This window comes from Macaca nemestrina, chromosome 18, assembly GCF_043159975.1.
Source record: "Macaca nemestrina isolate mMacNem1 chromosome 18, mMacNem.hap1, whole genome shotgun sequence".
Classification (NCBI taxonomy): Eukaryota; Metazoa; Chordata; class Mammalia; order Primates; family Cercopithecidae; genus Macaca; species Macaca nemestrina.
The window spans coordinates 3,380,447-3,407,496 of record NC_092142.1 but is presented as its reverse complement, the minus strand read 5'-3'; the positions used below and the strand labels follow the sequence as shown (position 1 = coordinate 3,407,496).

The following is a 27,050-nucleotide window of genomic DNA, read 5'->3' as shown; positions in this document are numbered from 1 at the left end:
GGGGGTGTGACGGCCGGGTGCGGTGACTCACGCCTGTAATCCCAGCGCTTTGGGAGGCCAAGGCGGGTGAGTTACCAGGGCAGGAGTTTGAGAGCAGCTTGGCCAACATGGTGAACCCCATCTGTACTAAAAATACAAAAAAATTAGGTATCCCAGCACTTTGAGAGGCCGAGGCAGGCAGATCAGGAGGTCAAGAGATCGAGACCATCCTGGCCAACATGGTGAAACCCTGTCTCTACTAAAAATACAAAAGTTAGCTGGGCATGGTGGCACGAGCCTGTAGTCCCAGCTACTCGCTACTCTGGAGGCTGAGGCAGAAGAATCACTTGAACCTAGGTGGCGGAGGTTGCAGTGAGCCAAGATCGCACCACTCCACTCCAGCCTGGCGACACAGTGAGATTCCGTCTCGGAAAAAAAAATTAGCTGGCCGTCGTGGCGGGCGCCTGTAATCCCAGCTACTTGGGAGGCTGAGGCAGAAGAATCGCTTGAACCCAGGAGGCAGAGGTTGCAGTGAGCCGAGATCGCACCACTGCACTCCAGCCCAGGTGACAGTGGGAGACTCTGTCTCAAAAAAAAAAAAAGAAAAGAAAAGAAAAAGAAAAAGAAAAGGCGATGTGAGGAAGATTCCCTCCATTCACACACTTTCCAGGGAGGTACAGAGGATCCTCAGAGTGGGCCCTCACCTGGGACTGCTTCTCACCCGCCTGGTGCTGGGAGGGCTAGGGTGTGCTGGAGCCCACACTGGCCAGTGCGGGCAGGGCTGGGGTGCCCACCACACACATCTGGTGGCTGCACCACTTCATGGCACTGCCTTCAGGGAGCCAGTGGCCAGGCACGCCCCTGCTCAGTGCCCCTCACCTATTCGGTGGGACATTATGTATAAAGGGCTCTAACCTCAAGGAGCGTTCAGGGTACAAATCCAGGAGTATGAGCATCACTTCTGTGAAAGGTTTTAGCATCTTTTGGGTCTGGGCACTGAGGCTTACACCTGTAATCCCAGCGCTTAAGAGGCCAAGGTGGGAGGATTGCTTAAGGCCAGGAGCTTGAGACCAGCCTGGGCAACATAGTGAGACCCCATTTCTAAAACAAACAAACAAACAAAATACAAAAATTAGCTGAGTGAGGTGGTTCCTGTCTGTAGTCCCAGCTACTCAGGAGGCTGAGGTGGCAGGGTCTCTTGAGCCCAGGAGTAGTGAGCTATGATTATGCCACCGCAGTCCATCCTAGGTGAGACCCTGTTTCTATTTAAAAAAAAAAAAAAATGATACTTTTGGAAGAGAGATTTATACTTTCCTTCAGATTTGCAAAGGGGCCTTGACCCAAAACAACTTAAGATCCTCCTCCGCAAACACAGAGACTGAGGCCAGCCCCAATCAGCTGGTCTGTAAGGTAAACAGAAGCCTCACCTCCTCTTCACCACCCCTTTCCACTGAGGGGGGCTCTTCCGGTATGAGGGGCTGACCTGGTGGCCCCACAGAGTCTGGAGAATGGGGGGTGATGACAGGGGCTGGAAAATGGCCGTCGATGGACTCAGGGAATCTTGTGGTGGGTTTGTCTAGCTCACCCAGCCCCCGGGGCTTGGATTTCACAGGGTGGGGGTGGGGAGAGCGAAGAATTGCAGACGGAGGCAAGCCGGTCAGTGGGCTCCCTCGCAGCCTTCCAGGGGCCTCCAGGAATCCAGTCGCACAGGTTTGGGCAGCTGTCAGGAGGCAACAGCAAGCCTGGCTCTCTGGAAGGCCCCCCACCCTGCAGCCCCATCCTAGGGGCTATTCTCTTCCCCGGGCCAGAACCAATCCTCCTCTTCCTAGGGCCTAAGGCGATCGGCTCATCCCACTTTTTCGAGGGACATTCCCAGTTTGAATATTGGGTCCTGCATCCCAGGGAAACCGGGACAGCTGGTCCACTTGCCATCGGGCCCTGCAGTTCCACAGGCAGCTCTAAACCCTTAGGTTGTAGCCCAGTGGCGGGCTGCACACATCCGGTGAGCATTGTGCCTGGAAAGGGCATAAGAGGACCCCAGGGTTTTTTTTTGTTTTTGTTTTTTGAGACGTGAGTTTCGCTTTTGTTGTCCAGGCTGGAGTGCAATGGCACAATCTCAGCTCACTGCAACCTCTGTCTCCCGGGTTCAAGCTATTCTCCTGCCTCAGCTTCCCAAGTAGCTGAGATTACAGGCATGTGCCACCACAGTCAGTTATTATTTTTTTTTAATTTAGTAGAGACAGGGTTTCACCATGTTAGGCTGGTCTTGAACTCCTGACCTCAGGTGATCCGCCCGCCTCAGCCTCCCGAAGTGCTAGGATTACAGGCGAGCGCCGCCACACTTGCTCAGCGACCCCAGGTTTTTTTAATTTTGTTTTTTGAGACGGAATCTCGCTCTAACGCCCAGGCTGGAGTGCAGTGGCGTGATCTTGACTCACTGCAACCTCGCAACCTCCGCCTCCTGGGTTCAAACGATTCTCCTGCCTCAGCCTCCCGAGTAGCTAGAACTACAGGCATGCACCAATATGCCCAGCTAATTTTTGTATTTTTATTAGATATACGGGGTTTCACCATATTGGCCAGGCTGGTCTCGAACTCCTGACCTCGTCATCCACCTGCCTCGGCCTCCCAAAGTGCTGGGATTACAGGTGTGATCCACCGCATCCAGCCAACTCCAGGTTTTTAAGACTCCAATTCCTCTTTGACCCAACATCTCCAGATTGGAGCAAGGAGGAAAGCAAGCCAACACTCCAGGGACTAGCCAGCTGCGTGTGTGGTGGCTGCTCAGTGGACACACATACCCCCACCTCAGGGACCAACCCGCTGAACTTGCCTTCACAGTGGCCTGGTGTGGCTTCAGCCTCCTCCCACCCCGACTCCCACTCCAGGTCTCTAAGATAAAACAAAGTATCTCTCCAAGCCCCTTGGGGAGAGTAAAAGTGGGGAAACATCTCGGAGCCTAGGAGAGGCTGGAAGAGGGTGGTTGGGGACCTGCCCACGGTGGGAGGATTCCCAGGACACATGGGCAGCAATTCACCTGTTGTCCTCAGCCCTCGCTAGGCCTGGGTTGGGGAGGTCCCAGACCCTCTCCTAGGCCCCCGTGCACCTGGATTCAGTTGGATCTTGGGAACGGAAGGGTTAAGGTTGGGGCTGAATCGGAGACTTCAAGGGCCAGAATGCCATTGATATGGAGAAGTGGTAGCCCCCTGGTGTAGTTACCATCTCAATGGCACTTTAACACATCCAGTGAAGTCCCCTCCCCCATCCGCCAGGTCGGGGGAAAGAGGTGGGGGAGGGGAACCTTCCCCACTGGACTACCCTGGGAGGAAAGGAAGTCGGCCCTCCACCAGCCCCTTCCTGGAGCGACAAAATGGACCTTGTTTTTGTTCCGTCTAGGAGGAAAGAGGGGCAGGGAGACTCAGGTGGGCAGAAGAAACCAGGGATCAGCTTGGATAGGGTCGAAGTGGGTTAACCCGCAGCTCTTAAGAGGGGGAAGTGGGGCCCAACGACCAAGAAAGGGAACTAAGTTACCAGGAGCTATCATGAGGCAGGAATGGTGCGGGGGTGGGTTTGGGGACTGCACACTAAGAACCCCAAGGGCACATTCACCCACTGCGCCTGGAGGAGCTGAGACCCTGATCTTACAGGTAGAGAAGCCGGTCCCCTGGCTCCCAGACCAAAACGTGCAGCTAAATCTCGGTGGTATGGCCGTCACCCTCACGGGTTCACTGCCCACCTTCACGACAGGAACAAGCTCAGGGAGCTGAGCAAACCTGACCAAGTGCACAGCAGGGAGCAGGACACGCCTGACACCAACCCAGACCCTGACTTTGGAGCCAGCCCCCTGGGTGGGCTGAGAGAGCCTCCTGAACCTTTTTCCCGACAGGCAGCCGGGCAGGGCCTCTCCTTCTGGGCCTCCCAAGCAGCACCCCGTTCCTCCTTTTCCCAAATTATTCGAGGCTCCCAGTACAGGAAAACCTCTGCAGAGAACTGCATCTGGATCTGATTACGGAGGAGGCCCCCTCCACCTGCTGGCTCACTCTCACTGCCGCGTCCCTGGCAAGGGACGTGCCCTTTGCTCCCCACTTGCAGGAGGCAGCGGGCTGGACTCCCAGAACCCCATGCGGGCCCCACCCCAGGGATCCCTGGGCAAGTCACAGCTGCCCAAACCTCAGGTGCCTCCTGGCTGTAAAGCAGAGAGGGGACAGTTCTGCTTCAACCCTGGCACATCCCTGCGCTAGTGCCTTGGGGATCGAAGTAGGTATTGACTCAAGGCAAGCATATTTTGTCAGAAGCATAATGGAGGTTTCACTTGTAAACCTGGGCAGACTCCATTGACTGGGTAACAATTAACTTTATTATCAGTAGAAATTGTCAGTTTCAACCAGCAGCAGTTGTGGCTCCCACCCTTTTGAGGGTGGGGGCCCCATGGCTAATGCTGTCTTTAAGAATACACATCCGTCCGTGTACTTCCTGTTTCTTAGCTGAGAGAGGAGGCCTCAACAATATAAAGTACGGGGAGCTGGGGAGCGGCAAGCCAATGGGAATGGGCACCTGGCCATAAGTCAGAGAAGAGGAAGGAGTCACTTTATTCTCTTTTCTTCTGGTGCCAGTAAGAACTTTATCAAGGTACTAGTGCCATCAGCTCCTACCCAAAGGCACCCAAGGCTCCAGGTCAGCAAGACAGATTTAAAACACATTGTGTTCGGCGGGTGCGGTGACTCACACTTGTAATCCCAGCACTTTGGGAGGCCGAGGCGGGTGGATCATGAGGTCAGGAGATCTAGACCATCCTGGCTAACACGGTGAAACCCCATCTCTATTTAAAAAATACAAAACAATGAGCCGGGCGTGGCGGCGAGTGCCTATAGTCCCAGCTAATCGGGAGGTTGAGGCATGAGAATGGCGTGAACCCGGGAGAGGGAGTTTGCAGTGAGACGAGATTGTGCCACTGCACTCCAGCCTGGGGGACAGAGCAAGATTCCGTCTCAAAAAAAAAAAAAAAAAAAAAAAAAATTACTTTCTGGGAAGACAGCTGGAAAGATAGGCCAGCCCCACAGGGGAGAGGACACTACCTGTCCGGATTGGATGGGGGCAGGCAAAACGATACCTCCACCCACTAAGCCCTGGAATCTGTGAATGCGACCTCACTTGATAAAAGGGCCTTTGCACATGTAATTAAACTAAGGATATCAAAATGAGGCTATCCTAGATTTCAGGCAGGTCCTACATTCAACGACAATCCAACCTCTTACAAGATAAAAACAGAGGGAGATTGGAGACAGACACGGGAAGGCGGCCATGTGAAGACGGAGGCAGGAACTCCTGTGATGCGGCCACAAGCCACAGAGGGCCTGGAGCCAGCAGGAGCTGGGAGAGGCAGGAGGCATCCTCCCCTAGCACCTGTGACGGGAACAGGGTCCTGCCCACACCTTGATTTTTGACTTCTAGCCTCCAGAACTGTAAAGAATAAATTTCTGTTGTTTGAAGTCACTCAATGTGTATAAATTCGTTACTGCAGTCACAAAGAACTAGTACACTGCCCTTCTTGGTGGTGGGTCTCGGGCTCTCTGAGGTCCCCTAGGGTCAAGGTTGGCTTCCTGATACCAGTCCTGGGCTGCTGGAGCGGAGCCCACTGAGATAGAACTTCTGCCTGATTACCTGAGCTCAGGCCACCTAGGGAACAAAGAGAACTTTATTAAGTTGTTGAGGCTGCACAGAAACTGGCGGGTGGGGTGCAGGCAAAGCTGGAAAGAACAGGAGCTTCCTCTCAGGGCCCAGCGCGGGTGGGGGTGGGGGAAGCTCTCCTGTCCCGTGGGGATGATTCACAGCCTTTGCATGTGACCCTCGGGTCCAGTATCGATCCACACCGCTGCTTCCCTGGTGCGCACAGCCAGCCCGACCCCTGGATCTGTCAAGTTGAAAATTTGACTTCTGAAGACTTTTGAGAGGCCGAACTCGGTGGCTTACGCCTGTAATCCCAGCACTTTGGGAGGCCGAGGTGGGCGGATCACCTGAGGTCTGGGGTTCCAGACCAGCCTGACCAACATGGAGAAACCCGTCTCTACTAAAAATAGAAAATTAGCTGGGCGTGGTGGCGCATGCCTGTAAACTCAGCTACTCGGGAGGCTGAGGCAGGATAATCGCTCGAACCCAGGAGGCGGAAAGTGCCATTGCACTCCAGCCTGGGCAACAAGAACGAAACTCCGTCTCAAAAAAAAAAGGACTTTTGAGACAGTATCAGAATTTTGAAGAGCCATACACTGAGGATGGCCTTAACCATGGCATCCAGACCCTTTATTTATAAGAGAAATGAAATATTTGGACATAAAGCACTTTCAACTTTTGTTTTTATACCCTTGATCCCCATGCCCTTGGACATGTGCTGTGGGCCCCGCTCGCTGCTCTGATCACTAACCAGGTTATCAGCTCAGCGGATGGGTTACATTCTCAAATAACCGAGCAAGAGGCCCGCTGGAGGGCTAGAGGGGAAAATGGAAGAAAGACCCGAATCTTTAGACGAGTCTATTTTCTATTTGGTAGAGAAAGTCTCGCTTCTGTCTCTACCAAACCTGGGCTGCTTCCGATTCCCCTTCTCTCTTCCCCAAACTGGGCTCTAACCCCCGTCCTCTGAATCCATGCTCGGGGAAGGTGGCTAGGGGCACTGGCCCTGTCGGGGGCTGCCTACTCACCCGCCGCGGGAGGGGCCGGGTCAGAAGGGTGGCGACAGGAAAAAATGCAGCGGCGGGGGCGAAGGGAAGGCGGGCAGCGGCCACATGTCGCGGGTCGCGGGGGGCGCCAGTAGGCTGAAAGGAGAGGGTCGCGCTGGCAGCGGAGGCAGCGGCTGCGGGGGCGGCTCGGAGACCAGAGGCGGGAGGCCGCGCGCGCCCACGGGCCCGGGGACGGCGGCGACGGCGGCCTCGGGCAGCGGAGGCAGCGGCAGGTGCGCGGGCGGTGGCGCGGGCGCAGGTAGGCGCGGCAGGTCCTGCAGTGCGAGAGCGGCGGGGGGCGGGGCGGGTGCGCAGGCTTCGGGCGGGAGCTCCGGTAGCGCCAGGTATGCGCTGGGGCCCCAGGGCAGCAGCGGCTCGGGCCGCAGCGGGAGCGCGGGAAGCGGCGGCAGCTCAGCCAGGGAGAGCATGGAGGGCGGCGACGGCCCGGGGCTCAGGCCGGGCGGCAGGCCGGGCAACGGCGGGTGCGGCAGAGACGGCGCGGGTAGCGGGGTTGGCGGCAGCGTAGAGCGGGCCCGGCCCAGTCGCGAGTGGGCGCGGGCGCGGGCGAGCCGCGGGTGCGAGCTGGAGCGGGACAGTCGCGCCGCCAGCTTGGCTGCGGCCGCCACCTCAAGGCTCCCGAGCGTGCAGCCCGCCGTGACCTCGTACCTCTGGAGGTGGCCACGCGCCTCGCTCCGACCGGCCCGGCCAATGGCAGACGCCCGCCGCCGCGCTCCAACCAACCAGGGGCCAGTGCGCTCGCGGCCTACGGTTCCGTCCCGGCAGCTGGCAAGGGCTACCCTTGGCAGCCAATCAGAGGTATCAGCGCGTTCCTCCAAGTTCTTCCCGCCCTCTCCTGGTCCCAGCCAATTGCTGTGTCCCAGGTGTCACAGCTGCTCCCCGCCCTCAACTAGCCTGGAGACCAGGCGCTGCACACGCGCAGTGAGCGCCCCCACTTGGCCTGAGGGTTTGCAGATTCGCTGCGATCCCGAGGCGCCTCGGCTCAAAGATTTGTTTTTTTTGTTTGATTTTTAGGTGGCTTTTTTGGGGACTGAGTTTCACTCTGGCGCCCAGGCTAAGTGCAGTGATGCGGTCACGGCTCAGTGAAGCCTCGACCTCCCGGACTAAAGCAGTTCTCCTGCCTCAGCCTCCCCAAGTAGCTGGGACTACAGGCGCGCGCCACCACACCGGCTAATTATTATACTTTTTAAATTTAAAAAAAAAACTTTTTTTTTGTTTTTAGATGGAGTCTTGCTCTATCCCCCAGGCTGGAGTGCATTGGCGCAATCTCAGCTGCAACCTCCGCCTCCTGGGTTCAAACGAGTCTCCTGCCTCAGTCTCCTGAGTAGATGGGATTATGGGCGCCCGCCACCATGCCCGGTTAATTTTTGTGCTTTTAGTAGAGACGGGGTTTCTCCGTGTTGGCCAGGCTGGTCTCGAACTCCTGACCTCATGTCCTCAGGTGATGCACCCGCCTCGGCCTTCCCAAGTGTTGGGATTACAGGCGTGAGCCTCCGCGCCCGGCCTAATTATTATATTTTGTGTAGAGATGGAGTCTCACCATGTTGCTCAGGCTGATCTGGAGCTCCAAGGCTCAAGCGATCCGCCGGCCTGTCTTCCAAAGTGCTGGGATTCCAGGCATGACCTACCGCGCCCGCCCCGCGACGCCACCAATTTGGAGTGTGAGATTGTCCTCTCGTTGCTATTTACCCATTGCAACTCAGGTATGAGGATCCTGTGTGGATGGGTCATGGTACACAGATTTCCATTCAGTTATCTTATAAGAAAGATAAAACGGTATCACAATTCAAAAGCAAAGTTTGGTGATAATATACTTAGTGTTTGTGTTCAAGTTCCTAAGAACCATTGTAAATGATAGATGGGTGAGAATCTGGTAGCTCAGAACAAAAAGGATAAAATGGTCAATCTATTCAAAATTGGAATATAGAAACTTTTTCTTTTTGAGACAGGATCTTGCTTTTTCGCCCAGGCTGGAGTGCGTATCGCCATCATGGCTCACTGCAGCCTCGACTTTCTGGGCTCAAGTAATCCTCTCACCTCAGCCTCCCAAGTAAGACTACAGGCATGCGCCACCCTGCCAGGCTAATTTTTTTATTTGGGGAGATAGGAGTCGCCAGGCGCGGTGGCTCACGCCTATAATCACAGCACTTTGAGAGGCCGAGGCGGGCAGATCACGAGCACTTTGGGAGGCTGAGGCGGGCAGATCACGAGGTCAGGAGTTCAAGACCAGCCTGACCAACATGGTGAACCCTTGTCTCTACTAAAAATACAAAAATTAGAGGTTGCAGTGAGCCGAGATTGTGCCACTCCAGCCTAGGCTACAGAGTGAGACTCCATCTCAAAAAAAAAAAAAAAAAGAGATGGGAGTCTCACTATGGTGCCTAGGCTGCTCTCGGACTCCTGGGCTCAAGCAATCCTCCTGCCTCAGCCTCCCAAAGTGCTGGGATTACAGGCGTGAGCCACTGCACCTGGTGGAGACGTTTATAAGAACAATTAAAACAATATTACAACAGTGTTTCTTGGTGTTAAGGGATATCATCCACTGCCCTGAGAGTCTGGTCAGTGGCCACTGAGCAGATGTTGGCTCCTAATCCTATTCTACAGTAAAGAGAAAAACCTTGGAATGTGGTTTACTCCATGCTGTGCAGAGAAAGACAAGATTGTTTGAATATTTTTATTTTTTTATTTTATTTATTTATTTATTTGTGAGACAGAGTCTCCCTCTGTCACCCAGGCTGGAGTGCAGTGGCGAGACCTCGGCTCCCTGCAACCTCTCCCTCCCGGGTTCAAGCAGTTCTCTTGCCTCAGCCTCCCGAGTAGCTGAGACTACAGGCATTTGCCACCACACCTGGTAAATTTTTGTATTTTTAGGAGAGATGGGGTTTCTCTATGTTGGCCAGGCTGGTCTCGAACTCCTGACCTGAGGTGATCTGCCTTCCTTGGCCTCCCAAAGTGCTGGGTTTACAGGCATGAGCCACTGAGCCCAGCTGAATATTTTTAAAGAATCAGTAATTCTGTGAAAAAGCAAAAGTCTATGATTCTCCAATAGAGCAAATTAGATGAAGTAGTCAAGAAAAATCAGGCTGGAATTCCAGTACTATTTACAGAATCTCCTGAATGTTGATCAACCCAAAACTTTGTGCATACTGAGATAAGTCTTTGGTCTACACCCAAATACCATTATCATAAATCGGACTAAGAAAAGAAGAGCTAGGTGCCAGATAGGAATGCCAGATCCCATCAGTGAACCAGCTTGCAAGAAGAGGTTTGGATTTGGAAGGGTTCAACTCAGAGCGTAAAGATTTAGCCAGGTACAGTGGCTCACACCTGTAATCCCAGCACTTTGGGAGGTCTGGGTGGGAGGATCACTCGAGCTAGAGTTTGAGATCAGCCTGGGTAACATAGTGAGACTTTGTCTCTACTAAAAATTTTAAAAATTAGCTGAGCCTGTTGGCATGTGTTTATGGTCCCAGCATCTCAGGGGCCCAAGGCAGGAGGATCACTTGAGCCTGCCTGGGAGATTGGGACTGTAGTGAGCTATGATCAAGAGACCCTGTCTCAAAAGAAAGAAAGAAAAGAAAGAGAGAAAGAGAGAGAGAGAGAAAAGAGAGGAAAGAGAGGAAAGAAAGAGAGAAAAGAGAAGAAGAAAGTAAAAGTTCTGGGACACAGCCGGGCATGGTAGCGTGCACCTGTAGTCCCAGCTACTTGGGAGGCTGAGGAGGGAGAATCCCTTGAATCCAGGAGGCAGAGGTTGCAGCGAGCCAATATTGCGCCACTATATTCCAGTCTGGGTGACAGAACAAGACTCTGTCAGAAAAAAAAAAAAAAGGCCTGGCGCAGTGGCTAACACCTGTAATCCCAGCACTTTGGAAAGCTGAGGCATGCAGATCATGAGTTCGAGACTAGTCTGGCCAACACAGTGAAACCCTGTATGTACTAAAAAAAAAAAAAAAATAGCTGGGTGTGATGGTGTGCTCCTGTAATCCCAGCTACTTGGGAGGCTGAAGCAGGAGAATCGCGTGAACCCCAGAGACAGAGGTTGCAGTGAGCCGAGATCACGCCACTGCACTCCAGCCTGGGCAACAGAATGAGACTCCATCTCAAAAAAAAAAAAAAAAAAAAAAAAAGGTTCTGGGATTGGCCAGGCTCTGAGTCAAAGTTCAGCATTGTGGGTCAATTTCTTTCTTTTTTTTTTTTTTGATACAGAGTCTCACTCTGTCACCCAGGCTGGAGTGCAGTGGAGTGATCTCCGCTCACTGCAAGCACCATTCTCCTGCCTCAGCCTCCTGAGTAGCTGGGACCACAGGCACCCACCACCACACCCAGCTAATTTTTTGTATTTTTAGTAGAGACGAGGTTTCACCGTGTTAGCCAGGATGGTCTCGATCTCCTGACCTCGTGATCCGCCCGCCTCAGCCTCCTAAAATACTGGGATTACAGGCGCGAGCCACCGGGCCTGGCCATTGTGGGTCGATTTCCAATTGCACAGCCTCCACTCTGGACCTTGCCTTGCCTCTGCATTTACTGTTCGAGTAAATTTGTAATCATGAGATGAAAAATTAAGCTGTCCTGTAGCTCTGACACTGATCCAGGGTTAGTAACTGGCTTTTTAAGATGTTTGAAAGAGTTCATCCGGCCATGGTGGCTCACACCTGTAATCCCAGCACTTTGGGAGCCGAGGCAGGAGGATTGCTTGAGTCCAGGAGTTTGAGACCAGTCTGGGCAACATAGTGAGATCCCGACTCTACTAAAAATAGAAAAATTTAGCTGAGTGTGGTGGTACATGCTGGCGATCCCAGTTACTCGGAAGGCCGAGGTGGAAGGGTGCTTGACTCTCCCAGGAGGTTGAGACTGCAGTGAGCCATGATCACACTACTGCATTCCAGCCTGGGACACAGAGTGAGACCCTGTGTCCAAAATAAATAAATAAATAAATAAGAGAATTCAGTCATCTGATATACTAAATGTCTGATTTATTCATTTCCAAGAGCCCCATCAGTGCTTAGGAAGATGTTGATTTTGGATTTGTGCTCAGCTCCATTAAGAGAATCAACAGAATCAGTGGGGTGCGGTGGCTCACGTCTGTAATCCCAGCACTTTGGGAGGCTGAGGCGGGCAGATCACAAGGTCAGGAGATCGAGACCATCTTGGCTAACATGGTGAAACCCCATCTCTACTAAAAATACAAAAAATATTAGCTCGGCATGGTGGCACACGCCTGTAGTCCCAACTACTCGGGAGGCTGAGGCAGGAGAATCACCTGAACCCGGGAGGCGGAGCTTGCAGTGAGCCGAGATTGTGCCAATGCACTCCAGCCTGGGCGACAGAGCAAGACTCTGTCTCAAAAAAAAAAAAAAAAGGAATCAAGAGTCGAGTCGATTATGTTTCTAATTGTTATTTGAGATGTCTAAAGGTATTTTGTTAATCAGGCATTTAAGGCATGCAAAATATTTAGGGAAAAGTTGAGCTGTGAAATTAATATTTTTATTTATTTATTTATTTATTTATTTATTTATTTATTTATTTTTTGAGATGGAGTCTCATGCTGTCGCCTAGGCTGGAGTGCAGTGGCACTATCTTGGCTCACTGCAAGCGCCTCCTCCTGGGTTCACGCCATTCCCCTGCCTCAACCTCCCGAGTAGCTGGGACTACAGGCGCCCGCCACCATGCCCGGCTAATTTTTTGTATTTTTAGTAGAGACGGGATTTCACCGTATTAGCCAGGATGGTTTTGATCTCCTGACCTTGTGGTCCGCCCACCTTGGCCTCCCAAAGTGCTGGGATTACAGGCGTGAGCCACCGCGCCCGGCCTACTTATTTATTTTTTATAGAGATGGGGCATGCATTTAAGGCATGCAAAATATTTAGGGAAAAGTCAAGTTGTGAAATTCATATTTCTTTTGATTTACTTATTTATTTTTTATATTGCCCAGGCTGGTCTTAAAATTGTAGGCTCAAGCAATCCTCCTACCTCAACCTCCCAAAATACTGGGATTACAGGTGTGACCTACCATGCCTGGCCAAGCTGTGAAATTTATAATCTAATGATCATTCATCAAAAAATGTGAAAGTGAATTTTATAATTTTCCAAATTATTAGTCAATACCATATCTGGAAGGCCACTATAAAGGCTTAAGGAAAATGAGATTTTTATCTAACAACTTTAACAAATCGATTATAAATTAAAACGCAAAGAATGAAGTGTTCTTTTCCATGCATAAGTCCCCTAACTTGGATGTGGTTCCCCCACTAGGCGGTGACCAAGTGATGCCCTCCCTGAGGGCAGGCGTCGATGGAGTCTGTTTGCTTCTCATGGTTTCTCCTATTGGGAACATGGTCCCTGGCACATGGCCTCATTGATGTTTGTCGAATGAATGAATGAGGTACTGGGCAGTGGCTGCAGGCCCATGCCACTCCCACCCTGGTCAGCAAGCCCCTTGCATGGCACGCAGAGGCAAGCAGGGAAGCGTGTTTGTGGTGCTAGCACGGAGGAGGTCGACGGCCAGGAGGCACCAGACTCCAAGCCCGAGGGTCTGTCTTCATTGCTGGGCAGGCTAAGGTGTGAGGCAGAGGCCCTCAGGACCCGCAGGGGCACTGCAGTGCTCAGCATTTCCCCAGAGGGCAGTGGCCTGGGAAGAGATAGAGCCAGGCTAGAGAGGGGTGGGGCCCTGGTGAGGCCTTGCCCCCCCTCCCCTCCCAGGGATCTGAGCTTCTGGGGTCAGTCACTCAGCAGCCACCTACAGGTGGCAGAATCTGCTATCCTTCCCAATGGCTGGGTGTCCCCCAGTGCGGCTGGAGGGGTGACCATGGGGGGCCTTTGGGCAGGTGGCTCGGCCACTGCACCTCCCTCTCACCTCCGTAGCCATTCCCCAGCTGGCCGTTGCTGCCTCTCTTCACCTCAGGGCCCCCTACAGCACAGACGGACAGATCAGGGGCACTTGGGTCACCAGAGAGCTTCCGTCCACCCAAGCTTCAACTCAGGCTCTGGGAGACCCCCCCTCTCCGGAGGACCCAGGGCTCAGCTCTGCCTCAGCTTCTCAGAGGACCGTGGGGAGAGGGACAGAGTGTGGAGAACTGAGTCCCTGATGGCCCAGCTCCATCACCTCCCCTTCTTGGTCCAGTGTCCGGGCTGGCTCTCAGGGTCCTGGGCTCTGCTGGCCTCTCCTCCAGCCCCGTTCCTTCCTGCTCCTTCCTGCCTATGCCCTCCTGGCCTCTTCCCACTCACTCTATCCCCTCCACCAAGAGGGCTGTACCTTCCATCTCTGTGGGGCTGTGGGTAGACCTGGGCCCAGGGCCCAGTTCCCTGAAGCCACCTCTAATGGCTCCAACACACTCATCCAGGCATCCCATTACCTGGCTGGCTCCTGGCCTCAGCATATTCACCTCCAGCCTGATATCCAGGCTTCAAGCCAGCCCCCCAGGCCTGAAGGGTGGGCCAGCGAGAGTCCCACAGCACCCGGGCCTGCACTGTGGGGAGAAAAGCTGGCATGGGCACCGTTGCCCACAGGAGCTGGGATCCCCTGGCCCCTGTTGGACTTGGCTCTGCTCCCTGAAGGCTCATTTCTTACCATTTCCTTCAGGGGCTGGAGCTCCTGCTTTGGGGTACACCAGAGCTTCTGCCTCATCCCCTGCAAGAGACTCTGGTCATTCCCGCCTAGCCCCTGGGCTGTTGTCTCCCCAACCCCACTGCACTTTGTCCCCTGGGTCTGACTCACCATTCCTAAAACCTCTGGCCCCAGGGAACTCTGGAGGAGGAAAGAGGGTGTCAGAGGCCAGGCTGGGGCTCTAAGCCCAACTCTCCTACCCCCACTCCTGCTCCCCAGACACCTGGCTGTGGGTGGGCCTCAGGGAAGACCCTGGCTCCCAGGACAGCATTCCCATAACCAACACCTGCAGGACAGAGATTGGAGAGGAGCTAGGGACAGGCTAGTGGAACAGGGACAGCATCAGGAGGGCCAGGTGACCAGCTCATAGACGGGGGATGCGGACAGACAGACTGACTCAGGCATGAGGGAGATGCCAGCTTCTGCCCGACATGGGGGAGCCCAGGAGGACTCACCAATTTTCTGTGGCTGGAGGCCACCATTAAAACCTGGGGGAGAGAAAACTGTGACTCAGAGATGAAGGTCAGCGAGAGCCACTGCCCTGGCCTCCCCTCTTCCTGGGATGCCAGAAGGAAGAGAAGGGAAGAGGAGGGGAAGGGAGGGGAGGAACTCCAGGAAGGGCCTCCTCACCCGGTTCTGCTCCTGGTCCATAGCCATTTGGAGGCTGGTGCCCTGTGAGGAGAAAGAAGGTCAGTGCAGAGGATCCAGGTCTCCCCTGACTCCTGGGGGGCCAAAGATGGACCTTAGGGACTCTGGAGGGGAAGCAGGGACTTTTTGTGTCCACAGGGAATGGAACCAGAAGAAACAGAGAGCAGCAAGAGGCTGGGCGTGGTGGCTCACGCCTGTAATCCTAGCACTTTGGGAGGCTGAAGCGGGCTGATCACTTGAAGCCAGGAGTTCGAGACCAGCCTGGCCAATGTGACGAAACCCCGTCTCTACAAAAAAGACAAAGATTAGCCAGGTATGGTGGTGCGTGCCTGTAATGCCAACTACTTGGGAGGCTTATTTTGCAGTGAGCCAAAATTGCAGCACTGCACTCCAGCCTGGGCGACAGAGCGAGACTATCTCCAAAAAAAAAAAAAAAGGAGCAAGAGAGTAGAAGAGGGTAGACTCGGGGAGGGACTTCCTGGCCTTAGGGTGCCTGAATAGCTGAGGCAGCCTAGGGAACAAGGGTGATGGAGGAGTGACCCTGATATGGGGTGGGGATAGAGGACAGACCTAGCTGAGAGTTTGTCCCTCTGGGATGTGGGGCCTGGGGGCAGACAGACTCACACCTGCTTTCTGAGGTTGCAGTCCCCACTGGATGGCTGGCATCGGTGCTAGGAGGAAAGTCAGGGGCAGGAGTGAGCCCAGCCCAGGGCTTGAGAGGCTGCGGATGCCATGGGGCAGAGATTGAAAGGGCTCCCATACTGGGGGATACATGGGGTCCCAGGGAAAGAGTTCGGGCTTCTCGTCCGCAGATGACTGTGTGACAAGTCACTGCCCTCTCTGAACCTTGGCGTCCGAGGACAGAGTGGGACATGGCGGCCAGGTGCTTCCCAGTGCTCCCCAGGCACCCCCACTCCACACTGACCTGGGAACTTGCCATTCTGCACTGCAGGTGGGGGCTGGGATTTCAGGCCCCAGCCACCCTCTTTGTCCGAAGGGACCCCTGGAGTGGGAAGCCTGGGAAGGAGCTTCAGAGCGACCCTCGCATTGCAGGGACCTAAGATGGGAAGGAAGGGAGGGATGGAGCTATGCTCCAGGCCAGTCCTCACCGACGCCACCCAGGAGGCCTTGGCCTGGCCAAGCTACCGGCCTCTAGTGGCTTCTAGGGCAGACCCAGCACCTAAGGGGGACATTAGCCAGGCTGGAAAAAGCCCAGCTCCCTCGGGCCACACCCTGCTGGGGGGACCTGGGAATCCAGGCAGGGCATAGAGGGACATAGGGATCTGTCAGGGATGGGGCTCCTGGTGTTGGTCCACGAGCCCGTCCATCCTTCAGCAGCCTCCCTCTCCCTTCCTCCTGAGCCCCCAACCCTGGTCCCAGTGGCCTCACCTGGCTGGGGCCCATTTTCATGGCCATATCCTGGAGAGGGAAAGCAGAGATGAGTGTGGCAACACTGGGGGCAGGGGCTAGAAGGGCTGAGAGGCAGAAGGAGGTGTGGGGCAGAGCCAGGGGTCCCCCACTCGCCTGGCTTCTGAGGCTTCAAAGTCCCTCGCAGGCCTGGGGAGAGAGAGAAAGAGGCCAGTTCAGACACCAGTCCACCCCAGGGGTGTAGTGAACCCCTCTCTCCCCTGCTGATTCCCCTAGCCGCGCCTTTTCACCTGGCAGGAGCCCCAGCTGGGTCCCTGGTGTGTATCCTGGGAGGGAGAGCAGGGCATGAGGGCAGGTTTGGAGTGAGGGACCTTGGAGGAGGCAGGAAGAGGGGCAGAGAGGAACTCAGCTTTGGAGGTTTCTGGCTCCCTCCCAGTCCAGAGACCCATGGAGAATGATGGACAGGCCGACCCCACCCCTCCCCTTCTGAGACCTATCTCTGCCCCTTGGAGCCCGTCCTCCTTCCCCTCTCCTCCAGTTCCCACCAACCTCCCTCACCTGGCTGGGCTCCTTCCCACAGGAAGGCTCCAGCCCCAGCCCATTCTTGCACCCTGGGGAGACAGGGTGCGGCTTGGGAGGGGAAAGAGTGGAAGGGTAGGCAGTTTCTGCAGGCAGGGAGAGTGAGGAGGAATGGGAAGGGCTTACCTGGCTTCTGAAGTTTCATGCCCTCTCCAACGCCTGGAGAGATGCGAGCAGGTGAGAGACCAATGGTCCACCCCTTGCTGAGGGGCCTTTTGCAGTCCCAGCATCTGCCCCCCTACCCGGTGCCCACGCCAACCTACCCTACCTGGTTCATGGCCAGTGGGAACTGCAGGGCCTGTGGGGGCGGTACAGGGAGAGGCTGGGGTACAGAAGGGGGCTGGAGCCTGGCCCCCCTTTCCTCTCAGTTTAGGAACTGGAGCTCGCGGCACCTCCGTCCACCTTGTGCCACCTCCTCTCCAGACTCCACCCCCTCTAAGGCTGCAGAAGCCCCCGAGAGAACCCTCAGAACAGTGTCGGGGAGACCCAGGCCCCTACCTCTCTCCTCCTTTGCACTCCCAGCAACCCCAGCCCCCCAGTATCTGCTCTGTAGCCATTCTGGGCTGAGGGGCCTGTGGGGAGGGAGGGGTGAGCAGGGGGTTTGGGATTCTAGCTAAGGAGAGGGCGAAGGGCCTTTGGATCCCCCGTCAGAGCCAAGTCAGAAACCAGGGATCCTGGAGCCGCCTCTCCTCCCTCATTTTGGTGCCCACCTGCCTTGGAGGCCTGGGAGCGAGACAGGAACAGCAGCCCGACACCCCCTCACTGGCTGGGCTCCCAGGCCCCTTTTGAATCCCGGTGGAACTGAGATGGGGTATGAATGAGGGAGGGAGCTCAGGGTTTGGGGGAGGCAGAGGGACAGGCTGGGCAGGGCTCACCTGGCTTCTGGGCCTTCACAACCCCTGAATAGCCTGGTGGAAAGACAGGGAGCAAGTGAGGGACCCAAGGCCTCCGCTCCGGACCTCCTGGAACCCCAGCCCCGCCTCTACCTGGTCCATAGCCATTTGGAGCTCCCAGGCCTGTGGGGCAAAAAAGGAAGAGTGGTAAGGCTGGGCCAGTGGGGGACAGGGAGGCAGGGCCCAGGAAGGGGGCTCTCAGTCTCTCCTCCACCTACTCTCCCCTCGGTCCTCGGTGCTCCTACAGACCTCCCCTCACTCATGAGGCAGGGGTCACCCCTCCCCTGGGAGTCCCACACGGAACCAACTAGAGCGCCAGGATCTAGGGGAGGTGGGGCCACAGACGCAGGCAGTCCCCTCACCTGGCATCTGAGGCTTCATCCCTGCTCCTAGGCCTAGGAGAGACAGAGACACTGACATCAACTCCAGCCAGTGCTGCTGATCCTCAGACACCAGCCCTCTGTCCCTGTGGCCCCAGCTTCTCTCTGCCTGCCCACCTCCTGACCCCTTGTGAGCCAGGCCCAGCTACCCTCACCTGACTGGACTCCCGGTCCATTTCTGTGGCCATATCCTGGGGGGAGGGATGGGGTGGGTGTGAGACAGCGGCATTTGGAGGGGGCATCAGGAGGAGGCAGCTCAGTCGGCTGTGGGCAGCTCTAGAGACAGGGCGGGGGGCCAGGGCCCTCCCCAGCCTGGCTTCTGAGGCTTCACTCCGGTGACAGAGCCACACTGGGCCAGACAGTGGCACTTAATTCCTCAGGGTTCAGACCCACACTCTGCCCTCCTGGCCCCCTGGCCCGCTCTCTGTCTTCCCCCTTCCTTCTAAGAAGCCTGGGCTCAGTCCGGCGCCGTGGCTCACGCCTGTCATCCCAGCACTTGGGAGGCCAAGGCGGGTGGATCATCTGAGGTCAGGAGTTCGAGACCAGCCTGACCAAAATGGTGAAACCCTGTCTCTACTAAAAATACAAAAATTAGCCAGGTGTGGTGGTGGATGTCTGTAATCCCAGCTACTCGGGAGGCTGAGGCAGGAGAATTGTTTGAACCCAGGCCTGGGCGACAGAGCGAGACTCCGTCTCAAAAAATCAATAAATAAAAAGCCTGAGCTCCTATTCCAGGTGTCCTCACCTGGCTGGGTTCCAGCCTCAGGGAAGGCCCCTGCTCCCAGCCTCTTCCCATATCCTGGAGAGGGAGAGGGAGCAAGAACCGGATGCTTATGGCTTCAGGGGTGCGTGCATGGAGAGGCAGACCAGGGTGGGGCTCACCTGGCTTCAGAGGCTTCACACTCCCTCCAAGGCCTGGAGGAGATATGGAGGGTTGGTGAGTGACTCAGGGGCCCCACCCACGTTCTCCCCCAGCCCCTCCCCACCCCTGCTCTTACCTGCTCCAAATCCAAATCCATTCTGGGCTGTCAAGACTATGGGGAGAGGAGGGTGGGGTGATGATTTGGGGTTTGGTTGAGGTGGAGGTGAGGGAATACTGGAGGCTTCCTCCCAGCATCCCTTCAGGTATTCACCAGCTCAGCCCTCCATGAGACTGGGAAAGGAGGCAGGGAGAGGACGCCCCAGGGGTAGACCCCCAGACCCCACCTCTTTCACCTGGCTGAGCGCCCAACCCATTCCCATTCCCTAATCCTGGGGGACAGATGGAGGTGGGGATGAGAGCGGGAAGGGGGCTCTGAACATTGGGGAGACAGAAGCCCGGGGAGAGTCAGGCTCACCTGGCTCCTGTGCCTTCATGCCCCCTCTAAAGCCTTCGGAAAAATGGGGAGCAGATGAGGTACCCAGGAGCCCCCAACTCAGATCCACCTTAGAACCTCAGCATCCGGACCCCAGCTCCTCCCATCCCCTCAGGAACTGCTCCAGGGCCATTCTGAGGTGGGGGGCTTATTGGGGAGGGAGGGCTGAGCTAAGCTGGGGATACAGTGCCTATGGTTCCCCTTCAGGGCCAAGCCAGAAGCCAGGGTTGGAGACGCCCCGTCACCCCTCCCCATCATTCACCAATCCCACCTCTGGGAGGAAGAGGCTGCCCAGATGCGGACCCCGGAACCCCAGACTCTACCCCCTTCACCTGGCTGGGCTCCCAGCCCAATCCTGTACTGGAATCCTGGGGGAATAGATCAAGACGGGGTATGAATAAGAGGAGAGAGCTCAGGGTTTGGGGAGGCAGAGGGACAAGCCGGGGCAGGGCTCACCTGGCTTCTGGGATTTCATGGCCCCCCCATAGCCTGGTGGAGAGACAGGGAGCAGCTAAGGAACCTGGGGCCCTAGCTGTGGGTCTCCCCAAACCCAAGCCCCGCCCCTACCTGGTTCATAGCCGTTTTGAGCAGTGGGGCCTGTGGAGGAGAGAAAGGGTTAAGGCCCTTCGGAGCCCTGGATGCCATCTCCAGCCACCTCAGGCAGGGGTGTCCCCACTTCCAACTTCAACCAGCCAGAAAGATGGGTTCCTTTCCTCAACAGCCTCCAACTGTCAAGCTCCAGCTCCTGCCACATCTTGAGTCTGACTTTTTTTTTTTTTTTTCTCTTGAGATGGAGTCTCGCTCTTGTTGCCCAGGCTGGAGGGCAATGGCGTGATCTTGGCTCACTGCTGCAACCTCCGCCTCCCGGGTTCAAGCAATTCTCCTGTCTTAGCCTCCTGAGTAGCTGGGATTACAGGCGCCCGCCACCACGCCCGGCCAATTTTTAGTATTTTTAGTAGAGACGGAGTTTCACCATGTTGGCCAGACTGGTCTCGAACTCCTGACCTCAAGTGATCCACCCACCTCGCCTCCCAAAATGCTGGGATTACAGGCATGAGCCACCGTGCCCGGCTAGGTCTGAGTTCTTGCTGGAGCCGGTACCTTCTTTGTTCAAAACTCTGTTTTTGGTCCAATTTCTCAGCGGCTTGGGCCACTCTCTCCTCTCCTCCCTGGCCTCCACTGCCTCCTACCCAGAATGCCCAGGGCCCAGCTCTGGGGCAGCCTCAGCTCATACTGTATGCCCCAGCGTGGCCCTAGTTGGGGAGGGCCTGTCCCCAGCACCTGCTTGGCTCAGAACAGGCATGGTTCACAGATTGTTTGTTTGTTTTTTAAACAGGGTCTCCCTTTGTCACCCATGCTGGAGTACAGTGGTGAAATCTCCGCTCACTACTATCTCGACCTCCTGGGCTCAAGTGATCTTCCCCTCTCAGCCTCCAGAGTAGCTGGGACCACAGGCACGTGCCACCACAACTGGCTAGGTTTTTTTTTTTTTTTGTAGGTGGATCGCTTGAGCCCAAGAGTTCAAGACCAGCTTGGGAATGTTGCCCAGGGTGGTCTTGAACTCTTGGGCTCAAGTGATCCACCTAACTCCGCCTCCCGAACTGTTGGGATTACACGTGTTAGCCACCGCTCCAGGCCTGGATTGGTTTGCCGAATGAGGTTTGTTGTGTGAGACCAAGTTGGGAGGCTAGAGGTTGGGGCTCGCCTGCTCTCTGAGGCTTTAGTTCCCCTGCCAGGCCTGGGAAGAGAAGGGGAAGGACTTTCTGTTAGTCCACCCAGCCTTTCCTCTCTGCTCAGGACCAGGGACAGGCCCCCATATCAGTAACCCCCAACTCCTAAGACCTCCATGCTCCCAGAACTCCAGGGCCTCACCTGCCTGGGTTCCAGCTCCCAGGAAGGCCCCGGCTCCCCGCCCATTCCCATTCCCAAATCCCACGGGAAAGAGCCAAATAGAATGGGGAGATCCGGGACTCTAGGGAAGCAGTGGCAGATGCATAGGAAATGGGCAGCGAGACAGGAACAGGGTGGGGCTCACCTGGCTTCTGGAGTTTTCCACTCCCTCCAAAGCCTGGGGGAAAGATGAGAGGGTAAGGGATCCTTTCCTCTGGACCTGTGCCCAGAATCTCAGCCCCAGATTCCCCGCTTCCGTCCCCACCCTCTTCACCTGGTCCAAAGCCATTTTGAGTGGCAGGACCTATTTGAGGGGCAGACATAGGAGTGTGGATGGTGGTGCAGTGGGAATGAGCTAGGGCCTGGAGCCCTGCCCTCCCGCTTTCTGTCTCGCAGGACCCCTGCCCTATCCCTTCCTGTCTCGTGTGACCCCTGCCCTCTCCCTTTCCGTCTCTGTGAACTCCCTCCCAGGCCCGACCGCAGTTGAAGCTGGATTTGGCTCTTGACCTAGGAGTCCAGATCGTGACCACACTTGACCAGCTCGGGTGTCCTCCATGCCCAGCCGAGGCCTGACTTGGGGCAGGTGCTCAGGGGAGACTGGGTGAATGAATGAACCCCAAGAGCCCATCCGTTGGTACCCAGAGTGTGGCCCCGGGCCCCTGACCTCTCCCTCCTAGCCACCCCAGCCCCTTCAGCCCTGACCTGGCTGGGTTCCCGGTCTGTTTCCATTGCCGTATCCTGGGAGGAAAAGCAGGGTGTGAGGGGTGGATATGGGGAGGCCTTGAGGGTGGGACAAGGCCGTAGATTCAGGGGAAACAGTCAAGATAGGGGAGGGAAGAGCAGGGGCTCACGGACCCCACCCATCCCCTGTCCTCCCCCAGAAATAAGCTTTCTGCCCTCTGGACCTCTGACATCCCCTGGCTCTTCCCTGTGCCTCCTAGAATCCCAGTGTGGTCCAGGTGCCCTCACTTGTCTGGGCTCCAGCTCCTGGGAAGGCCCCAGCTCCCATCCTGTTCCCATCACCAGATCCTGGGAGACCAAGGGGAAGGAGGAAGCAGAGGCTGGGGCTGGATGTGTGTGTGCGGGGAGTGGAGGACAGGGACACAGGAAAGGAGAGGCACACCTGGCTTCGGAGGTTTCACCCCCCACCCCACATCAGGAATAGAGAGAGAGAGACCAGGTAAAGGAGCCTGCTCCTCCCTGGAGCCCCCAGACGCAAGCCCAGGCCCTCAGCTCCACCCTACTCTCCCTGACCTGGTTTTGGGCCTGTGGGGCGAGGGAGGCAGAGGCTGGAGCTAGGCCATGTGTAGTGCGGGTCCGAACACCACCCCAGGGCCGCTGTGCTCCATGCTCTGACAGTTCTCTAAGGGCGCATGCCCAGGGAGCAACTCAGAGACCTCCACAGGAGTCCCCACCCCAGGAATGGCATTGGCAGGCCAGAGAGGGACCAGCGCCTGGGGAGGATAACACAGACTGAGAGGGGGACAGAGAGGGACGAGAGATGGTGAGCATAGCAGGGAGGTGGTATGTGGGCGGGGTCCTTCCTTCATCCGCTTCTGAGGTTCCCTCTCCCCCAGGCATGGGGAGAGCTAGAAAGAGGCTGACATTGACCCCAAGAGCTCCTCCCCTAAGAATGAGAGTTGGGACCCTGAACCCTCCTGCCCGCCCCTCCCTGCGGCCCCTGCCCAGCCACCCTCACCTGGTGGGGTTCCTGTCCCTGGAAGAATGCCAGCGCCCAAACTACTTCTGCTCCCCAATCCTGGGGAGACAGAGGTAAGGGCCATGAGCAGTGGGGTGGGCAGGCTTGGGGGATACAGAGGCGCCTGGATATAAGTGGTCAGGGCGGGACAGGGCTCTGCCTCACCTGGCTTCGGAGGTTTCACGCCCACTCCCGGGCCTGGGAAGGGACAGAGTGGCCGAGCCCTGCCCTCCCTCCAGAGCCCAGCTCTCCCAGCTCCTGGTTCCCTGACTCTGCTCTACCCCTTCCCCCTCCCTCCTGGAAGCCCAGGTCCTGTCCCACGTGTCCTCACCTGGCTGGGCTCCGGCCACTGGGAAGGCCTCTGCTCCCAGCCCGTTTCCATATCCTGGGGAGACAGAGCCAGAGGAACATGAGGAGGGGGGAATGGGGCGTCGAGCAGAGACAGAGACAGAGGGCGGGAAGTGGACACTGGGACAGGTGTGGGGTGGGCTCGCCTCTGGCTTCTGGGGTTTCACAGCCCCTCCAAAGCCTGGGAAGAGAGATGGGCAGATGAAGGGGCCCTGCCTTCCTGCCCCGGGCTCCCTGCTCCACAGCCATACTGAGCTGAGGCAGGGGTGAGGCCCAGGTGCCCCGTCCCCTTACAAAGCCAGACATCAGAACTCCTCATGGTTCCCCTCCTGCCCACCTCCTGTGAGACACCCACCTGTTCTGCCCTCTCTGAGGCCTGGGGGAGCCTGGAGAGGAACCTGGAAATGCTGATCTGGTTGCATCCCCTCCCCCACAGTATCAGGCAAAGATTAGGCACCCCCAAGCCCCTCCCATTCCATACCCACATCCCCACCTCACCTGGCTGGGCTGCAGCACCTGGGAAGGTCCTGAACCCTGGGGTGAGAAGGCAGGAGGGAGTTAGGAGGAGTGAGGCAGGCAGGGGCTGGGCGAGCTTCACCTAGGTTCTGGGGTTTCATGCCCCCTTCAGTGTCTGGGAAAGAGGGGGATCAGATGAGGGGCTCAGGAATCTCCATCCCAGGGATACCCCTAGAATCCTGGCTTCCAGCTCCCCCACTCCCACCTCTACCTGCTCCATAGCCAATCTGAGTGGAAGGGCTGGTGGGAGAGAGAGAGGTGAGTTGAGAAGGTTTGGGGTCCCAGCTGAGGTGGGGGTACAAGACTCTTGGACCCCTCCTTGGACTAAGCCAGACACCAGCAAACCTGAGAGGCTCCCTGTGCATCCCCCCACCACAATGACTCTCCAATCCTGCCTCTTCCCTCTGAGGCCTGGGAGGGAGGCAAGGAGGGGACCCCACAGCTCGCACCTGGCTGGATACCCAGCCCATGCCTGACCCTGAATCCTGGAGAGACAGATGAGGTGAGGTTAGGAGTGTGAGAGAAAGAGGGGGAGACAGGAAGAGCTGGGGCCGGGGCAGGGTTCACCTGGCTTCTGTGGGTTCACGCCCCCTTCAGATCCTGGAGAGACAGGGAGGTGAGGGATACCCTTCTCCCAGGATCTCCCCAGAACCCCGCACCTGGCCCACAACCTGCCCAAGCAGCGGGCCTGTGGGAACTCAGTCCCTTCCCATGAGGGTGGAGGGCTGTGGGGCACAGGTGGGTGCTTTCAGCTGCCTTCCCTCCCTCCTTCCCTCTCTCTTTCCTTTCTTCTCTCTTTCCTTTCTTCCCTGCCCTGCTCCATTTCTTCCTGCCTGCCTTCCCCTCTCCCCAGCCAGGGTGCCTGGGGGACACTCTGGGGCTCAGCTCTGTCCCCGCGTATTTCTGGTATTTCTGAGATGACTGCTTTCCCCTTTACCTGCCCCCTACCCAGCTTTCCCTGCTCCTGCCCTGCCTCCTCCCTGCCCTAGACACTGCCCTCAGATGCCTCCCTTCCCTATGCCAGGCCTCACCTGCTCCCAGACCACTGTGGGGGCCATAGGCTGTGGGAAAACTGAGATGTTGAACTGGGGTGCTGGAGCAGCTGGGAACTGGTGTGCCACCCTCCCCGAGCACCCCGCCACCAGCTTTTAACGGATCGGTAGTCATTTGGGCTCTCTAAGCCTGTGGGGTTCAGGGAGAAGCAGGGGAACTTATGGGGGGCAAAGGGGCCCAAATCTGGATGCCACCCCCTTCTCCAGGTCTCAGTCTCCCTGCTGTCACAGGAGGGTAGAGGGCAAAGCAGGTAAGTAGTCTGGGGCCAGGGCAGTGGAGGCTAGAGGGTCCCTGGACCTGGAGGAAGGTGTCTGAGCTGGGGCTCTGGGGGGTTGTGGGGCAGATCCCACTCCGCCCTCTTCCTCTCCTCTCCCATCCATTCTCAGTACTAGGCTCCCCTCCCTTCCTGGAAATCTCCTCCTCCGCCTCTCACCGCCTCCGCCCCCCAATCTTTCTCTCCTGAAGCTCAGATGCATCAGGGCTTGGGGGGAGCCCCTCCTCCTACCTTTAGGACCCCCCAGGTCCCTGAAGTAAAGACCCTTCCATGACACTCGCTTCCTGCCCCTCAGCAGACTCTGCTCTTCTTGTCCACTCCCTCTTCTCCCCCTCCAGGCTCCTTTGGGCTGCTGTGAGGTCCGCCCCTGCTGTCACACCTGCCCACCCTTCTCAGGCAGCCCAGGCCCCTCCTCAGGGCTGTATGTTCTGCCTGGTGGACTCTTCCCAGAGCGCAGGGTGTCTGTGCTCCCCACCGAGTGGATACTTGATGAGACTCCTTGCCCGGAAGACAGCAAGGGCCCTGAGCTCTCCTGGGCCCCGCATCGGGAGTCCAGAGAGCTCCCACGCACCCCAGGGCGGGAGAGATGGGAGACTCTTCCCTGACCGCAGTGCCAGAGGGGCCACTACCTTTCCCCAGGCCAGGAGGCAGCGGGGGCAGCCCTGGGGGAGCAAAGTGGTGCTGACTCAAGGCTGGGGGCCCCAGAGGCTGAGATGGGGAAGGGCCCAGGCATCTAACCTCCAGCCCCCAGAAACCCTCACTGTCTGAATTCTCTGCCCAGACCAGGCTTCCCACACCCCAGCCCTCCTTGTCTCCAGAACCCCAGTATCCGGCCAGGGCCCCACCTGGACCCCTAGCCCCAGTCACAGATGCCCACTCTACAACCCCTAGCCCCGAGCTGCCCTCACCACCTTGCAGGCTCTTAGAAGTCAGGCAGAGAAGGAAAAGGGCTGCAGGGAAGGCCCAGGCACCCATGACTCTAGGCAGAGTGGGAGTGCCACAACCTTTGGGCCTTTAAACACCCCTGGCTGGGTGGGGACCCTCACCCAGGCACCCCAGCTGCGAGAGGCAGAGGCTCTGCCTGCAGACCCTGGGGGGTCAGCCCCCCACCTCTCCCTGTGGCAGAAGTCTAGCTCTGGCTCCTCATCCATCATGGGCGCTGACAGCAGGACAGGCCCCCTAGACTTCTCCACCCCTGTCAGCGACTCAGGCCCTGGCTCCAGGCCCAGAGGGCTCAGATGTCCCCCCAGCAAGGGGCAGGCAGGCACCCTAGGCCCAGCCCAAACACAGCTGGGGAGAGGGCAGGAACCAGGGCTTTGGAGTGTTGCAGACAGCAGGGGTGGAGGTGACAGCATCTCAGACCCTGTCTGACAGGCGGTTGGTGGTCCCAACAAAAGCCAGGAGTCATCCCGTCTAGTCCTGAGACTACACAGACCCCACCGGGGGGTCCTTTGTCCTCATGGAGGCTCGGCCTGCCAGAGTGGGCCAGAGCCCCAAACTTCAGAGCCACCCCTTCCTCCTCTTTCCTCCTTCCAGGAGGGGCAAGGACACATGAGGATGGACCAACTGTGCCCAGCCTCTCCGAGAGTCCTTGGAGGCCCTCCAGCTCTGCCTCATCTCCTGCCTCAGCAGCGACTCTAACTTTGGATCACAGACTAGCGGAGCCACCGATCAGGGTTGGGGGGCGGGACTGCAGGAGAGGCTGAGAAGGGGACGTGGAGGGCTTGGAGCAGCTCT

At 57.0% G+C, this 27,050-nt stretch overlaps 1 protein-coding gene across 1 annotated transcript; it reads right to left on the bottom strand.

Moving 5' to 3' along the window:
- Nucleotides 1-2,589: 2,589 nt before the first annotated feature.
- LOC105467895 (glycine rich extracellular protein 1) lies at nt 2,590-26,593 on the bottom strand. The gene is made up of 35 exons (XM_071083682.1): nt 26,225-26,593; nt 25,943-25,975; nt 25,018-25,047; nt 24,554-24,586; nt 24,436-24,471; nt 23,969-24,004; nt 23,454-23,507; nt 23,123-23,182; nt 22,126-22,161; nt 21,698-21,727; nt 21,569-21,601; nt 20,101-20,130; nt 19,990-20,022; nt 19,866-19,901; nt 19,516-19,548; nt 19,177-19,212; nt 19,061-19,093; nt 18,924-18,977; nt 18,334-18,369; nt 18,161-18,193; nt 17,781-17,921; nt 17,032-17,064; nt 16,483-16,515; nt 16,348-16,377; nt 15,884-16,015; nt 15,585-15,629; nt 14,941-14,982; nt 14,766-14,798; nt 14,532-14,596; nt 14,422-14,449; nt 14,275-14,334; nt 14,060-14,173; nt 13,561-13,614; nt 6,672-7,542; nt 2,590-5,655 (listed from the first exon to the last, which is right to left on the bottom strand). The coding sequence occupies exons 1-34, from the start codon at nt 26,286-26,288 to the stop codon at nt 6,692-6,694; spliced, it is 2,430 nt and encodes an 809-aa protein (XP_070939783.1). The 5' UTR covers nt 26,289-26,593; the 3' UTR covers nt 2,590-5,655; nt 6,672-6,691.
- Between the last annotated feature and the right edge of the window lie 457 nt (nt 26,594-27,050).

Coding starts and splice junctions, on each gene's coding strand:
- LOC105467895 (XM_071083682.1), bottom strand. CDS start 26,288: ATGGGTGCCTGGGCCTTCCCTGCAGCCCTTTTCCTTCTCTGCCTGACT. Junction 24,472..24,553: donor CGTGAACCCACAGAAGCCAG/GTGAACCCTGCC, acceptor CTGTCTCTCCAG/GATTCAGGGTCAGGCATGGG. Junction 18,194..18,333: donor TGGACCGGGAGTCCAGTCAG/GTGAGGGTAGCT, acceptor TGTCTCTCCTAG/GCCTAGGAGCAGGGATGAAG.